This window comes from Lontra canadensis, unplaced genomic scaffold, assembly GCF_010015895.1.
Source record: "Lontra canadensis isolate GAN:19392208 unplaced genomic scaffold, GSC_riverotter_1.0 scaffold111, whole genome shotgun sequence".
Taxonomy (NCBI): Eukaryota; Metazoa; Chordata; class Mammalia; order Carnivora; family Mustelidae; genus Lontra; species Lontra canadensis.
Window position 1 is genome coordinate 4,361,947 of NW_022631105.1, and position 17,761 is coordinate 4,379,707.

Sequence of the window (17,761 nt, forward strand, 5' to 3'; positions counted from 1 at the left end):
AAAGGCAGTGCAGACGGGAGCACTGGGGGTCCCATCGCTGCCGCCATGACGCTCTTCGCCCTGGCGTCAGCAGCCAACCCGGGATGTGCCCGGCATTCCCTCAGCGTCTGGTAGTGTGTGACAGGCAATCTGTGGGTGGCTCCTCTGTCCCCACAGCTGACCTCAGCTAGCTGGCTGGTGGCACTGGGGTACCAGCTCCCAAAAGTAAGCTTCCTGTGGGCAAAGGCCCGGTGAGCTCTGTTCATCTGGCACTGTGCAGGGTAAACAGCTGGTGCTCATTACACATTCCCGAAGGACCTCTGCAGGTGTTTTCCTAATACTAAGTTCTACGTTTTTTAGGATCCCCGAAACCTATTCTAATAGCATCCTTAACACACTCTTGCAGAATTAACAAGACCGACAAGCCAGAGTTGTTACCATCCCGTGTGCCCTGACGCTAGAGGGGGTGAGTCGGGCCATGCGACTTGAAAGCTCCCGGGCTGGACACCGGCGGTAAGCAGTCAGAGGCCTGGTCAACTCCCTGCAGCCTCGCTCATACCGGAAACGCCTCAACAGACTTGGCTGGAGGGCGGCGGTGTGAGTCTTAAATTCTGGACTCCTGCTACAATGATGCTGTGTGCCTGCTCGCGACCAAGGGGGACGGCCACAGGACTACCACGACACTGGGGTACGTCTCAACCACTCTTTCCAGAACCTCCTCCTTCACAGAAAGCAGAGAGGAGACAGCGAACAGCAGGCTACGCCACACAATGGGGCCAGCACAACTCATCCGGGGGGCGCGGGAGGACTCCCAGCGTTCACCGCTGAGCAGGACGTGGTCACAGCCTGAATGGCAGGCCCCAGCTGCCGGGTGATAACTGGGCCCCAGACAGACTGTGAGCAAAGTGGACCCCACTGCAAGGACCAGGACAGCACAGTCAGAAACCTTCACTAAAAATGGAACTCTCACACTCGCCAGACAGAGCCCTGAGCGTCAGGGACAAGTAGTTCAATCCTGAATCACATTAATCTCAGATGTGGGGTGACGAGAGAACATGGATCAAATATCCAAATTTCTTTCATTGAAGAAAGGCAAGGAAAAAAGGAAAATCTTGGGAAATATTTTAATCTAAAAGAAAGTCTTAGAGTACTTCTGTAAACTCTGCCCCCGGGTTCACCCAGGGCAAACTATTCTAGCCCTGGGAGTACCCAACCCCTGACACTCCCGTCCCCGGGACGCTGAGGCAGCTGGCCATCCTCCCAGCAGGAGCCCTGGCCTACACCAGTGCACCCTGTCCGGAAAACGCCAGTTTTTACCAAGAGCGGCATACAAAACGTGGGTCCTCTCTGATGACTCTCCTTCGATCAGCCCACTACTGGGTGCTCAGATGGGAGCGGGGGCTTCAGCTCACCTCCCCTTAGCCAGCCCATGTTCCATGAAACAGGGGATGCTCCTGGTCACATGTCGCACGTCACAATCACACTCGTCTCCAAAAACCGACAAAACCCTTCCCTCTTCAACGATATGACAGTTATCCTTGCACTATTAAAATTCTCTTGCCTTTTGGCTAAAAAAATAATCTGCCCTGATTTTGAAACCTAAAAAGAGAAGTCCCTTCAGAAAGGGTCTGTCAGCTGCCACATACAGAGTAATACAAAGGCGAAACTGATGGGCCAGGTCACGCGGACAGTTTAAGGACCGGTGAGCCATTTTTCTTCTAATCCTACTGATTTCCATGGTCAAACCTCGTGTGACTTCTCCAGCATGGTACCCAGAGCCTAGGAGATGCAGGAGGATGTTGTTTAATGGTCTGAGATCCTAGAACGGCGTCATTCTCAGCCGTCGTTCCCAGGGCACAGAAGCTCAGCCGGGCACCAGCCGTCGGTCTGAGGACTGGCCTGCTCCACGGGCCGCCCAGCTCTGCTGTGCTGGTGCTCACGCCTCTTTGCAGGAAGGAAGCACAGAGGCAGATGTGGAAGGCACATTCAGTTAATTGAAGGTTCCATCTAATTAGGCTCCAATTAAACGATGCTGTACTACGTGCGCCTGTGCTCAGTACCAGTGATGGAGCTGTTCGCGCTTACAGCGGAGCCTCCACAGCACTGGCGCTCGGAGAAGGCGAAGCTTCCAGGCTTTCAGTCCCTTAGCTCAGGTGGTCAACAGAACAAGACCCACATTCTCCGGAGGGGAGAGGAAGGAGGGAGGGAGCAGGGTTGATGGCGGCAAGGGGAAGCGTCCAAACACCGTTTCTCTCTCCCCCCAAACCGGCCCATTCCCCGGCCCATTCCCCGTCTGTTTTTACCTTAATGGCTTTTGCGGTCTCCAGTGACTGCTCAGGAGGGATTCCCACCTCCCTCTCCCTTAGCAGCTGCTGAATGAAATACGTAATGTCTCTACCTGCAATCGGGATGTGTTTGATGCAGCTTCCGATGACGTAACCTTCTGCCTGGGGAGGAAGAGGAGGCAGAACGACCGCAGTGAGGGACCCCAGTGGGCAGAGCTCCCGGACGCTGTATGTCCTGCCCCCTCGGAGCCCGCACGTCCTGGACCCCCAGTCCAGGCAAAGCTCAGGACAGGAGGCCTCTGAAAATGACTGCATGCACGAGCCCATTAATATAACCTGAGACTCTGCAAACAACCAAAATGATTACGTCAGAAAAGTGAAGAGAAAAACCAGTGCATTTCCAAAATGTCGTGCCATCTGTGAGAACAGGAACAAGGGAAAAGCTTTACCTATAAAGTGGGAAACCGACTATGAACCTACTGACATCTAGGAGTCAACAATCTGGCTAAGTACACGGGGATTAGACTCAGACAACCTGGATGCAGATCCCGGCTCCGAGACAGTCCGCTGAGTGACCACGCACATGCCTGTCAACGCATGTCAGCCCCAAAACCTTCCTCCACAGTCTGGGCAAACAAAACCCACACGTGGTTTGCAACAGAGACTTGGTGAAACACAGTAAGTCAAGCACATAGCACTGTTTTGGGGCACGTACTTGGTACTTGATAAATGGTCCCATTTATGGTACCAAGAGCTGCACGTGTTAGGATTAATTCTGGTTAGTTGACCCTGTGCAGCTGGAGACCAGTGCTGGTCAGGAGCTGGGCCGCTCTGGCTAGACGGACTGTGTGCCTGGTCGGCAAAGCACATCTGTGGGGCCCGGACAGGAAGCAAGCCAGGAGTTCACACGCCGGCCACACACAGGCGGCCCCAGCCCCTCACCAGCTGTCCTGGGGGCACAAGTTGCCCCAGAAGCCATGGCTCTCCGGGGGCTGGTGGCCAGAGTGGACGGCTTCCTACCACAGTTCCAGCTGAAGACAGGAGACGCTCCAGACTCCACATTCCAGCACCGGCTTCTATGCCACATGCCCATGGGAGGCGGGGGACAGCAGTGACCACCGACCTCACCTTATGGGTGGGTTGGAGCCAAGGGTTACCAGCACCAGACACATCGGCAGTTAAGCTGCAAGGACAGGTGCCCAAATTCCTCTCGTGTGCTTTCTGATGGACCTGAACTCTAAAAGTAAAAGATTTGGTCTCTCCACAGTGTCCAAGCTATTTGTGAAATATTTTGAGATGGAAATAAAAGATGGTACAAATTATTAAAGTAATAAAGATTAACCCAAGCTCACAAGAATATTAGCTAACACAAACTACTCACAAACTAAATTGTCATACTCTATGCATCACATGCAACATTTTCTAAAATGAAGTTGACCAGCATTAAGTGAGTATTGGCTTAAAAAAAAAAAAAACAACACCCTGTGTCCAACCACAGGAAAATAAATGAATGGGTTATCCCATACCCACACGATGGGCTATAATGCAACTATTAAATATTTCTTCACAGAATATTTAACCATGAGAAAAAATATTAGGGACAAACCAATATGCAAAACATAACTTCAAGATCATATTATACAATTAGAATACACACAACCAGACACAGAGTATCCCAGTTTTGCCTAAAACATGCATCCCTTTGCACCTAAGAAAAAGAACTGGGAAGGTTCTCCCAACAGAAGTATGATGTGGTTCTCTGGGCAGGTTTATGGGTCATGTTACTTTCTGTTTTACAGAAATTTTGCACAACAAATGTAATTTCAGAAAATCAGAAAATCAGAAAAAAACTGATTAAAAAGCATAGATAAAAGGTCTAAAACCACTTCCTCTGTGGACCTGTACACTCTGTGAAATCTGTTTTCTCTACTTCTCCTCATTCGAGACCGGATGGGCCGAGCAGCAGCCCCTTGGCACCCCTGCCCCCAGGGCTTGGCTTTACTGAGCTTGGAGGGCACGACCTCAGAGACAAGCCCAATGCCAGAATCTGCCCATCAGTGTTACACATTGAGTGGCAGGAACACTTCACAATGACCCAGAAGAGGAGTAAGCGTGCTGAGAGGGCCCTGGTGCTCCCAGCCCAGGACCCGCAGGCATCAGCCAGGCCTGCCCGATGCCTCCCTCACCCTCTACAGCAGGGACCCTCGGATGTAGCATGGGACAAACCTGGTGTTTCTAATTCCTGAGTACAGATGTCTCTTGAAGCCTAAATTAGGAATCACTTCTCTAAGGTTTTAAAAATTAAAACCAAAAAATGACATTGCAGAGCACTCTGCAAGTCAAAATGTACAATCTCTCCTTCTTCGTTCTTGAATCCATTTTTTAAAAAACAAGAGCGTAATTCCTCGAACAATTCCTCTAAAGCATGAGGGGCTCAAAGCCGTACACATCCGGTCCCACAACACAGCAGTAACCCTCCAAGGGGTCATGCCCCAGGCCAACAATCCGTCTCCAAGATGACATCTACCCAGCAGCTCCACACGCGAGCCGGGAAAAGTCCACGGGCGATGCCACCCCAGGAGGAGCACGCGGAGGCCAGGAGTCCGAACCGCAGCTCACGCCCAGACTGCGGACATCTGCCGCTACAGAGTGAAAACCACCAATGCCACGGTGAAGGGACATCTGTCCTCCCCACACACCTGGGTTTAAAACCTCTTTTTACCTTTTCTAAGTACAGCCATGACTTTTAATGTGAAATTTTAATTACAGAAGGGGTTTTCTCTTTCATTTCTTCCCTTACCTCAAAATTAGGTGAGGCCTACAGAGAGTGAAGCATTGACTATCCTGCTTACCACTGGGATGGCGTGAGTGACCCCATCCCCGCTGTCAATGACGATCCCTGTTAACGTACGTTCACCGACTTGTCGAGACGTCCAAGATGCAGCCAAGGCCAGCACTGCCTGGATAAAAGACGCAGAAACCGTGAGCACACGGGAACTGTTTCTCGAGTGTTCTGCCTACATGTTCTCAGGCTCATTGACTAGCTCTTTCTTAGCTACTCCAAGCAAATCTCAACCTGCCCTATCCTCCACCCTCCCCCCCACCAAAGCCCCCACTGCTCCAAAATTCAAATTCCAAATTGCAAACAATACACAAATTTAGTACAATTACACTGGACGGGTCAAGTTTTCAATACAATAAATCAACGTTTACAAAGGAAAGCCCGTGAGAGAGGAACTTCACTATGGAGTAAGAAGATTTTAATCTCTAAGCCACTAGTTCTCAGTGTGGTCCATAGATATGGTAAGATCACTTGTGGAGTTTAAAAAAAAAAAACAAAAAAACAGATTACTAGGCCTCACACCCAGACACTCCGATCCGGTAGGACTAGGGCAGCTGTGCTCAGATGGGGCAACGTTGCCCCTCAGGAAATCTCTGCAATGTCTAGAACTGTTTTGGATTGTTACACTTGGAGAAGAAGAAACCGGTGGTGGTGTTTCTTCCAGTGGGGAGAGGCCAGAAATACCGACTACCCTGCAACACACAGGTCAGCCCCCACCACACAGAACTGCACATTCTGAACCACTGAGGTTGGAAAACCTTGGTCTGAGACGAAGCCTGAGAATCTGTTCTTACATAAAACCCTCTCCAGGCAGCCTCAATGCACTTGGCTGGGGTTCAGTGTTTCCTAAAGTGTCTCCCTACTCCATGGAATGTAAATAACTTGGGGAAGAGGAGATTTCTGGTTAAATAAATTTGGAAGTGTTGGAATGAACAGATTTCTTCAACGCAGGCATTCTCAGGGCCTTTACTCTGCTACTCACTGTGACTCACCACCAGCAGGCTACGGCGTGTGGGATCTCCCAAATTATTTTCCTATGCAACTCCTCCTCCTTTTCCTTAAAAGGGACTAGTATGATGCAGAAAATATTTTGGGAAACACCTGCCCCATTATTCCCCCAAATTTCAGCCAATTCCTTTATATAAGATGGCAAAGAAATAACCACCCAAACCAACAAATACCCCCATGCTATGAGCAAGGAGCTTCAGAGGAAGTTGTCGGTTCAGGGAACCACAGGAGCCTGAAATCCATAAGGGGGACCCTCTCAAGCTATTTATTTTCTTTTTTAACAGACTGTACAGTATCTTTCCTCTATTATGATCAGGAGTGAAAGAACCAAAAAAAAAAAAAAAAAAACCCAAACAAACAAAAAAAACCCACACCTACTTCCTGATCTTGTCATCCAAAGAGAAATACAACAGATTTTAATGCACGTAGAAACAGCCAGATAAATCCTGTATCAATAGTGTAAACATAAAAACAAACACAGAACATGTTCTCTACAATGTTTGAGTTCAAACCCAAGTGGGGTCGGGTGTGCGCTAAGGGAGCGGGAAAGGGAAGGACACACCGCACGGTCTTCCCACAGACAGCCTCTGGAATTGCCGTTCCGTCCACTAGTGGACAGCTAAGCTCTGCTGGGAATTGTAAAAATAACTTTTTTTTTACCTGAACCGCAATGTAGAGTCCTGGTACGTTAAATGATTCAAACATAATTTCTGCAAGATACTCTCTGTTTTCTGGCGTATTCAGTGGAGGTTCTGTCTGTAAGAAAACACCGACTACATTTAGCCTTTGCCCAAATTTCCTGTAATTACATCAGAGCCATAAAAAAATTAACCTGAAAGCATATTAATCAGGATGCTGTATCATTCCCTAATTTTACAGATAGAGTACCTTTACAGTGATTAATTAAAGAAATCTGGCGTGGGTCTTAAAAGCTTGAAGATGGCAAAGACTTCCCAGAACATTTCTGCCTTTATGAACCACACCAAAACAGGAACAAGTTACAGAGAAGGCCGTAACACCTAACATACCCTGGAACTGGAAAGACCTGCTGCAAGCTGCTAAGGGCAGTAAAAACCCAACCGAGACACGTGAAGATGGACACCAAAAGGGAACACCAGGGACTCGGATCCCAGGCAAAGAGCAGAGCTCTCCCCAGAGGAGCAGAAGCGTCAGCCCGGGCTCGGAACCACAGCGTCCATTTGAGCAGAAGAGCTGGAGGGGCCTCCCAAGCCCGAGCCCCCCCTGCCCTCCGAGTGCAGGACGAAGGTCAGGAAATCTTTGCTGCCAGGAAAGCGCAGGCGCGAGGCAGCCTCGCCTAGACTCCGCCGGGCCCCCGCCCCGACTGAGGTCACGCACACAGCAAGGTGAGGAAGAACTACTCGGAGTTCGGAGGGGAGGAAAGAGCGCGCGGAAACCAGCCAGATGCCATATGGAAACGCTCAAAGAAAACAAGAGGGGAAAGAGAGAAAATAGGAAAAACAAAGAGCAGACAAACACACATGCCCAGGAAGATATAAAAACAAAGCAGATACAAATGAAGACCAAGAACAGCTCGAAAAATTCAAATATCCATTTTAAAATAATCATCGTTATCAAATAGGAAGATAATAGAAGGATAAAAAGAATAAATAAACCTGCTTTTTGTCATTCAGCAATATGTTGTGAACATTTTTCCATGTCAATAAATACGGACATACATCACATATTTAACGCTGCAAAAAGAAAAAAAAAAGAATAAATAAAAATTCTTTGGGCATTTTGGCAAAAAAAAAAAAAAAAGTCCACATTACCCTTCATTATAGACCAAACTGTGTCCTGAAGTTCTTATGCTGAAGCCCAACCCCCAAAGTGACTGTATCTGGAGATGGTACCTCTAAGGCGGTGGTCACAGTTAAATGAGGGCCTAAGAGTGGGGCCTTAATCCACTAGCACTGATGCCTTTTTGAGAAAGATAAGAGACACCCGAGAGCTCTCTCCATCTCCACATGCCAACAGAGGAAAGGCCACGGGAGCACACAGCGAGAAGGTGGCCGCCTGGCAGCCAGGAAGAGAGCCCTCACCACGGACGACCCTGACAGCGCCGGGATCTCGCACCTAAAGACTCGAACACTGTGAGAACACAAATGCCTGTTGTGTAAGACGCCCAGCCTGTGGTACTTTGTCACGGCAGTTTGCACACACTCTGATACCTGTCAAGCGGGGAAAGTACAGCCGCCCTGGGCAGACACAGAGCTTTTAACACTGGGACCCAGGGGGCCATACATACAGTCCTCTGAGCAGGAAGGTGTGACCCAAGAATTCTACGTCTGGTCACACTGCTGATCAAGCCTGTTACAAAAATGAAATTATCTTTAAACGTACAAGAACTTGGAGAAGCCCTTCGGGAATTAACTCTACTAGAAGATAAAGTTCAGCCAAACAAGAAGAATGCACCAAGCACAGCCGAAGACTTACAGGAGCAATTAATCCACGCAGGAGGTAGAAGGAAAGATGGCTCTTTCTCAGGATGTACAGAACGGCACGCAAATGTTGTAAATTAAAACAGCAGAAATAGCATCAAGCGGAGAGAATATAAAGACAGTGATATCCTCTTGTCATGGAATCAAACACAGTGTTTTAGACTGATCAGGCACGGGAGGCATCGGCACACACAACGTTATAAATGTCGACAGTGGAACGTGATCGGTAACGACGCCTCCAGAGCGGGAGGCAGAAGAACGGAAGAGGAGGTAAGAAGACGTGGAAATGTACCAACGTGCTCACTAACCACAGTAATTCACCCCTAAACAAATACCAGGTAAATATATACAGCTAGAGTTGTACGGAAATACTATATATGTATAGTTACACTAAAAAATGTTTTAAAAATACCAAATTATTAGGAAGAATACACACTCGCTACAAAGCAAAGAGAAAACCAAGCCGAGTTGCTTTTTTTTAACATTTTCTTTCTTTAGTTGAGAGAGAGAGAGACAGAGACAGTGACAGAGATAGCAAGAGACAGCACGAGTAGGGAGAAGAGGGAGAAGCAGGCTCCCTGCCGGGGTCCATTCCAGGGCCCTGGATCGAAGGCAGACGCTTAACCAACTGAGCTACCCAGGCGCCCCACCAAGCCAGAGTTTTAAGAAAAATGAACACATAAATAGGATACACTAAACAGAGAAAGCTTAACATAGTGTAAAAGCGCTCAACGAGCAAACACGTTGGTCTCGCAGCAGCAGCGACCCGCGGAGTGCGCATGACGGTTCTGAAGTGCTCGCCGCGGGGCTAGACGCAGCCCCCGCTTCCACGGTCTGCAGAGCGACCCCTGTCTCGGCGGGAACCAGAGGTGGGAGAGGGACGGGCTGTAAGGAAAGCGCACGGCGGCGCCTGGCACGCGGAATGGGCTCCATGGACGTGAGTTATTTTTAGTAAAAGCTTCCGCAAACCCAAGTGAGAAACTCAGCTACTGAAAAGAAAAGTCTGTCTGCAGGACCGTGAGGCAAGATCCAGTCACATCCCGTCGGCGAGAGCCACCAAGCCAAGATGCTCCAGAAGGGCGAACGGCCGCAGCGCTCGCGTGAGGGGATGAGAAACCGCCGCGCCGTGGCGAAGGCCGCGAGGACGCAAGTCACGCCGTGTCCACGGACCAGAACGCGCCGCGGCCGTCAGGAGGAGCGAGCGGGCTCCGAGCCGCTGGGACACAAGCCCCAGGAAAGACGGAGGCGTCTCCGAGTCATACACACGCTCAACGCATCTTCGGGGTCCGTGATTTGTAATGAAAACCTTCTAGAATACGGAGTGTGGGGAGAGATGGGCAGCTGCTCCACGGGCAAGCGCGGACAAGGACAGGACAGGAGCCCCACCTCGCAGCGACGAGGACCGGGAACACGAGCGAACGAGACATTTACAAACCACTGGGAGGGTGAATTTCACATCACACGTCTGTCACCACATTTTTATTTTCTTAAATAAAAAGAAAACAAGGTGTACAAGAGGTATACTTGGTTACTGTCCGTATTAAAACAAGAGTTTACACACAATCCATCTGCCTGCTCACAGTTCCCTCTGGAAAGAGAAACAACGAGCTGGTTAAGAACTGAGGAGGGCGGTTTCCTCTTGGAGGAGGGTCTGGGGACCAGAGCAGAGGGGAGAAGGCAACAGACTTCCAGCACCTTCTGACTTCTGCGCTGCGTGCGTGTCACCTCGTCAAACCAGCTTAGCGACCCACCACCTGCCCCCTTCGGTTTGGACTCTAGCACCGCAAGTGAACAAAGCTCAAATGTAGTGTCACAAGAAAGTTTTATCACCATAATTAGAAGCAATATATTCCCTGGATGGGACAGAGAAGGCAATCTTAAAACACAGGAGAGAGGGGCGCCTGGGTGGCTCAGTGGGTTAAGCCTCTGCCTTCGGCTCAGGTCATGATCCCAGGGTCCTGGGATTGAGCCCTGCATTGGGCTCTCTGCTCAGCAGGGAGCCTGCTTCCTCCTCTCTCTCCGCCTGCCTCTCTGCCTACTTGTGATCTCTGTCAAATAAATAAATAAAATCTTTAAAAAAAAAACAAAACAAAAAAACAAAAAAAACAGGAGAGAAATAATGAAGTCATCCACAAAAGCAGGTTGTAATTAGGGACCTAAAAAATCACTCAACAACATCCGACTTATGTTAACGTGTCCCCCGCACCAGACTGTTAGACCTGTGAAGTGCCCAGCACACACTTCACACTGCAAATGGTAGTGTTTATTGCAATAGATTTCCTTTCTTTACCGCACAGGATCTGCGGCTGCAGAGTCCAGTGTATCGGCTACAGGGCCTCTCTCTTCCGGAACCTCCCATCAGTCTGAAGAATGGGCCTAGGAACTACCTACCCACTTCAAGGTTGTCGTGGAATGAGATAAAGGGGTTAACACATGCAAATACTTGGGAGGCGGGGAACCTGGGCACAGGGCACGTAGTCAAGAAATTCAGCTGTGATTATCCGTACATGCTATTCAGACCAGCAGAAATAACATACATTAACTAAAGAAATCTACACTGTTTTCTCACCTTGAACAGGAATCCCAGCACTTCAATAATAAGTTTATTTTTAAAAGGCGGGGGCATTGGGGCGCCTGGGCGGCTCAGTGAGGTAAAGCCTCTGCCTTTGGCTCAGGTCATGGTCTCAGGGTCCTGGGATCGAGCCCCACATCGGGCTCTCTGCTCAGCGGGGAGCCTGCATCCCCCCCACCCTCTGCCTGCCTCTCTGCCTACTTGTGATCTCTGTCAAAATATATTTTTAAAAAAATTTAAAAACGGGGGGCACTTAAACTGCATAGAAGGGGAACAGTGTCAGGAGAGAAAGGTTGAGAAGGTCTGGAGAGCACGGTCATAGGTCACACAGATCAGGGGGTGTTTCCTGCCCACGCGAAAGGAGTTCCCTACGTGACCTGCGGCAAAAGGTGAGCCTCCAGGAAGATACCACCAGCAGGGAGCAGGGAGTAGATTAACCCTGGCTCCCCAGATCTTCCCTGGGTTCAAGTTCAGTGTCAAATCACGTTCCAAATAACCCCAAATGGATGAAGACAGGGTATAAACATCAAAGGGAAATAGATTTACTACATGAAAATTTAAAGTTATAGATGCTCAAAAAACATAGCCCACAAAAGGAAAAAAATCAACTGAGAAAAACACACTCTGATGCCGACAAAAGCTTCCTGTTCTGCGCAAGAGCTCACAGAATAAACACAACACAGGATGTGCACACAACGGGATCTTACTCAGCCCTAAAAAGGAAGGACGTCCTGACACCTGCTACAGCATGGATGACCCCGGACGTCATGCTAAGAGATACACGCCAGTCACAGAAGGACAAATCCCGTGTGAAGCCCCGTGCATGAGGGCCCTGGAGTGGTCAGATTCACAGACACAGGAAGTAAAAGGATGGGTGCCGAGGCTAGGGGAGGGCACAGGGACACGTGTTTAATGTGGACAGCGTTTCAGTTTGGGAAGATGAAAAGTTCTGGACGTGACAGTGCTGATGGCTGCAAAACAGGGTGAATATACTTCCTGCCCCCAAATCATACATTCAAAAATAGCTAAGGTGATCAATTTTATAGTGTGTACATTTTATCACAAAAAACTTGGGAGATCATAGTAATAAGAGAAGCAACAAAACACTAAAATGCACAAGAGTGGAGGCACATGAACCAGCAATTCACAGGAGGAAATACAGCCAGTACACCTGTGAGAAAATGTGCACGGTCCAAGTTCTCAAAAAATGCAAATTAAAAGCAAGTTGAATTTTTACTTCATCAAATGATCAAAAAAGGTATCAACCAATGCTGACAGGAGTACAGACAGAGTGGCCTCTGTATGCTGCGGACAGAGCCTGAGATGGTAAGCTAAAGACGAGTGCGGTGGTTTTTATTTGTTTATCTGACAGAGAGAGAACACAAAGGGAGAGGGAGAAGCAGACTCCCCGCTGAGCAGGAAGCCGGACTCAGGGCTTGATCCCAGGACCCCGGGATCATGACCTGAGCTGAAGGCAGACACCCAACCGACTGAGCCACCCAGGTACCCCAAGACTTGATATTAACACTTCTGGACCCCGATATCAAACACTGGTAAGTTCTTTTTAGAGGAAAAATGCTCTAAATGTAGAAAGAGAAACTGTACGTGCAGACGTTTTGTTTCTAATAAAATCAAGAAATTGGAAACACAGTATACATCTAAAGAGACTAGAACAGCTCAACAGACAGGAAGCGTCCACTGGACAGCTGAGTGCAGGGCCGTTAGGACAGGAGCGACGGACACCACGCAAGAAGGGCCGGGGGAGGGCGGGGGACACGGTACTCAGTGTGCGTCACTGAAACACATGAGAAGACAGCAGATGTTACTTAGTCCGCTTACTGTGACAGGACTGAGCAGAGTCCCAGAGACAGTCTCCGAATGTTCTGTCATACTCACAGTTCTGGAACTGGAAGAAAACCTTCCCCAGAGGGGCAAAGCCCTGGGTCACAGCCTGTGGGCGAAGGGCCACAGAAACGCCAAAGACAACACCCTGTCTCCCGAGTCCACACCCGGAGAGACTCACCAGGAGCAGGAGAGCCAAAGCACAGGAGCAGCAGCACACCCCGACTGGGCCCTTCCCTCGCCCACGGGCTCCTCAGAGCCCACGGCACTCTCCACACAGCTAGGATCCAGCCAGCGATCTGCAAACAGCTCAATTCTTGTTTTGCCACTGTCCTCACACCTGCGGTCAATCATATGCAGTATCTACTCTCCCTTCTGCCATACTGACACAGCACCCATCACTCACGGGAGGAGGGAGCGAGCCCTGAGGAAAAGCATTTCCCACACTTCCTTGCGGACAGAGATGACCAAGTGAGTAAGTTCAGGCCAATAAGAAGCAAAAGCTGATAGATTATGGCTCCTAGGAAAGCTCCTTATAAGGTTAGGACTTGCGGAGGAGACTTCTCTTCTCTCCTGGAATGCAGATGTGACGACTGGAGCTGCAGCAGCCAACTTGTGGTCATGAGGCATCCTTAGAGTAGAAGCCATATGCTAAAGATACTAGAGCCCAGAGAGCTCCAATGACACCAGAGAACTGTCATTAACAGCACTGGCCTCCCTACTATTTCTGTCGAAGAAAAATAAAACCCCTAACTTGTTTAACTGACTGTTTTCTACACTTTTATTACTTGCTGCCGAACAATTCACCACCTGTGAAGAAGTTACACTAAAATCTATATATTTCCACTTAAAGGAATGTTTATAGTATAATTAGGTTCTCCTGATTCCTGAATCAAATTCAGCATTATTAAGGGTAATATCTTCAAAGGTTCTGAGCAACATAATCAAAAATCCATTTCTTCCTCAATCCTCCATTTCTTCTATGCTTCCTACCAGTAGCTGTTCCTTTAGGAGATTGAATTTATTTCTTTTTCTAAATGTGGAACCCTTCACAAATTTGCATGCCATCCTTCTACAGGGGCCATGCTAATCTTCTTTGTATCATTCCCACAATTACTGTCTGTGCTGCCAAAGCGAACACACATCGATTTAAATAAAACTTTCCCAAACCATTATGTACAAGACCTAAGGTGAAGTATTGAGTTTTTATTTGTTTAAATACTGAAGCATATGATTAAAGTATCCCAGGAATGCAAGCAGCATATACATTTTTGTTCGTAACAATGGTAAAATATCATCTGGTATTGATTCAGAAATGAATAATTAATCCGTACCATAAAAACCAATCCATATTTCTGGATAAAGACAGCAAAATGAACACATGTACCTAATATTGCTCTACTCCCATATGCCTCTAAAAGCAATAAAGAAACCTTTTCAAAAAGATAAATCCTCAAGGAAGGAGAGGGGGAGAGGAGAGGACAATATACCAGAATATGGAAAGCACATGGCCAGTGGGAACTAACAGAGGGAACCTGAGGACGTGCCGCTCTGCCCTTGCCCTGGCTGGTGGCTACGGGACGGCGCAGACAGTCTACATCTTTCGCAGTCGGGACATACCACGTGCAATCGTTAGTTTTACGTGTCAACCTGGCTGGTCTAAGGGATGCCCGGAGAGCGGGTTACACATGATTTCTGGGTGTGTTGTGAGGCTACTCCTGGAGGAGATCAGCATGCAGTAGACTGAGTAAAGAGATCTGCTCTCAACAGTGCGGGTGGGACCACAACAGAACAGAAAGGCAGAGGATGGGAGATTCTCCCCTCGCCCCTCGCTCAAGCGGGGACGGCCACCTCCCCTGCCCTTGGACGCTGGAGCTCCACATCCTCAGGCCTTCTAGGACAGCACGTGCTACTCGCTTGTTCTCGCTTGATTCATAGTCAAAAATTCTGCAAATCTCTTCGGAAGCTATAACTCAATTTCTACTCGAAAGCACTGCCATTCCTTAAAATACATGATTCTATTTTGAACTCTGAGCAACTCAGTATTGAAGAAAAGAGTACAACTCCGGTTTGCTGTCTGCTCAATCCTCATGACCAATACGATGGGAGTCTCTGAAACTTCTTGGAAAATACGAGCTGTGCACAGAGTCTCCTCGCCTGCATGTCTGGGCGACTGCTCACAGGAGTCAGAAGGAACAATCCTGTGAGCCCCCAAGGGCCTACGGTTTAGGCCTCTGAGACCCTCAAACACCAATGGGCTCTTACTGATGTTGAGTCCATGTCTTCAATTAACTTCTAGGACTTGGCCATAAATCTGTATACTTGCTTTACTCCCCTTTAACTGTTCCATTAACTGATGACTAAGGGTATAAACCTGAAAGAAATTTACCATTCTCACCACTTCCTCAAGCCCCTCCTGCAATAAACGGACATGCAGAATTCAAAGCATAATGTGCATCACATATTATCTTATCTTTAATAAACTTGACTTTTTTCCTCAACAATCATTACAGAGACTCGTTTTGGGCCAACGGACTTCAGCTTTTCCATATTCGAACACGTCGGATTCCTTCCTGGCAAGTGGTTTTGCCTCACCGGCCCATATATGCCAGCTAAACTGGAAAAAAATTTCTTTCAGGAGAAACTTCCTGGGTGGCGACGTCCTGGGGGCCTCCTGCATGTGGCGTGAAGGGGAGAACTCCTGACCCAGCGAGCTGCGGCAGACAGAAGGAAGCAGCTGGCCACAGCGCCTGCTCCTAAAATCCTATCCAACAGGTAGTTACGTGATGGGCTAGAGGAGGAAAAAGGCCACGTGTGGCAGGTGGGAACTTGTTTTGGCTCTCAAGGCGAAGCCGTGCAGACACACGCGGTCAGTCTCCTGGCTTCTGCAGATCCGCAGCGTAGACACTTCCCAGTGGCCTGTAAAACACAGGACCCATCCTTGGCTGTTCCCGGTTGCGAAGATACGACCGGAAGGAGGATCAGAGCACTTTCGAGGACTTGCTTTAATAGACATTAAATATATAGATTCCCCTAACTACCATACTAGCCTTAGAGTTAGCACATTTTAAGCCAGGTAATTCTAAAGAACACTCCATATTTAACATTAGGAAGAATTATATAATTGGATCTGGGACCATTTGACAATATACTTGGGTGGAAACAATCCAAAGCTAAATTATGTACGTTTTAATATGCAGCTTATGTTACATGCAATTGCTCTCTCGAAAGCAAGTGTTGTGAACATGTAATTAATTTTAACTTAAAAAGAACATTTCAGGGAAGGAAACATATAACGTTGAGTAGAACAACTAGAAAAGATTCCATAACCAAGAGACATTTCTCCTCATTTCTTTGTAATGTCTTATTTTATCTGAACAAGATCAATTAAATACGATAATCAGGGCCCATAACTCAGCTCAATTTTATTTTATAACGAGATTTAAACCCTGGGGCGCCTGGCTGGCTCAGATGGAAGAGCAGGAGACGCTTGATCTCAGGGGTCATGAGTTCAAGCCCCATGTTGGGTATAGAGGTTACTTAAACAATAAGCTAAAAAGAAGAAAAAAATTTAAACCCTGGCAAAATAATATTTTGACTCTGTTTCCTCTGCTATAAAGAAAAATCACAGTCATCAAGTTACCTCAGGGGGCTATCAATGTACATAGTCCGTTGCCTACCCCAGGGCATTCCTCCCTCTGCCTTCCTTACAAATCGAGGCCTATTTGGTACTTCAGATGCTCGCCCTCCTGGGGCGGGTGAACAGCGATGGTCCCCTGCCCAGCCCCAGGGAAGAAATGTGATTAATCTACACCCTTCGGGGTAATTCCATCCCCCGTGCTGGAGAGCGGGGACAGATGGGACACGTCTGCTGGGAAGGCTCCCAGGAAAGGGACTCTTCATTCTTACAAAGCGCTTCTACCTCTGAGGTGGTAAGGCAGGGGGGGAATGCGCGGCGACCCTGGGGCCAGCAGGGAACCAGCACAGGAGGCCAAGCTAGAGCCCAAGGTGAGCAGCCCAGACACCGCCCAGCTCTGGCCTTCCTGTTCTGAGAGAAAATGAGCCCTTTGATTTGAGACATTTTTGTGGAGCCTCCTGTTACTTGCCCAAAAAGCATCCCAATTCATACAAATAGATTTAACAAGAATTAAAAACTCTCCAGAGAAGAATATCTTGATTTTAAAGTCTAAGTAATCTGGGGGGGGGAAAAAAACCCACAATCCACGTTAACTGGGAATTTTGAGGGACACGCGCCCCGGGCGGCAGGCACTCACCATCAGGAAGTAGTGATCTTCAGGCTCGGCTCGAAGATACTTAAAAATCACTTGTTCCATGAACCTTTCCATAAGATCCCAGTCTTCGATTATCCCGTGTCTTATCGGCCACTGTGGCAAGAGAAACCGAAACACGCCCAGCTTCAGTTCACAACAGTGACACGAAGAGCCCCACGAGGCTGGCCCAGAGCAGACCGGGTGGGTGGGGGTACGGCCCCCTGCACGGGCCTGGCGCTGACTCGGGCCCAGAAACAACGTGCACCCCCCCACCCCCCAGAGAGGCTGCCACTGCGTTCACATGACCTGCACCCACGGCTAAGCACGAAGAACCATCTCAACAACGGGCAAAGGACAGAAAAGCGCAGACGAGCCCCAGTTCCATTCAGTCTGGAGCATTTTTTTTTCCTAGAACAAATGTCTACTTAATTTTCGTCCTTTTTTTTAGTAATCAATCTGTAACTGCCCATCCCTGACAGGCTAATCAATCAATTGTACAGCAG

The 17,761-nt window shown here is 48.4% G+C and overlaps 1 protein-coding gene and 1 non-coding gene across 4 annotated transcripts in view; both read right to left on the bottom strand.

Annotated features, from left to right (window-relative positions):
• The window catches only part of ACTR3B (actin related protein 3B), a 75,593-nt gene that overhangs the window by 23,491 nt on the left and 34,341 nt on the right, over positions 1–17,761 (bottom strand). For 2 of the 3 annotated variants that reach the window (XM_032840138.1, XM_032840136.1), the window contains 4 exons: positions 17,262–17,372; positions 6,775–6,870; positions 5,117–5,224; positions 2,283–2,426 (listed from right to left, as the gene is read on the bottom strand). In XM_032840138.1, coding sequence (XP_032696029.1) covers positions 2,283–2,426; positions 5,117–5,224; positions 6,775–6,870; positions 17,262–17,333 — 420 coding nt within the window. In that variant the 5' untranslated portion in view covers positions 17,334–17,372. The remainder of the gene's footprint in view (positions 1–2,282; positions 2,427–5,116; positions 5,225–6,774; positions 6,871–17,261; positions 17,373–17,761) is intronic. The other variant, XM_032840137.1, reaches the window with a different exon arrangement.
• LOC116856736 lies at positions 14,021–14,128 on the bottom strand. The gene has a single exon (XR_004380615.1). It is a non-coding gene; the product is annotated as a U6 spliceosomal RNA (small nuclear RNA).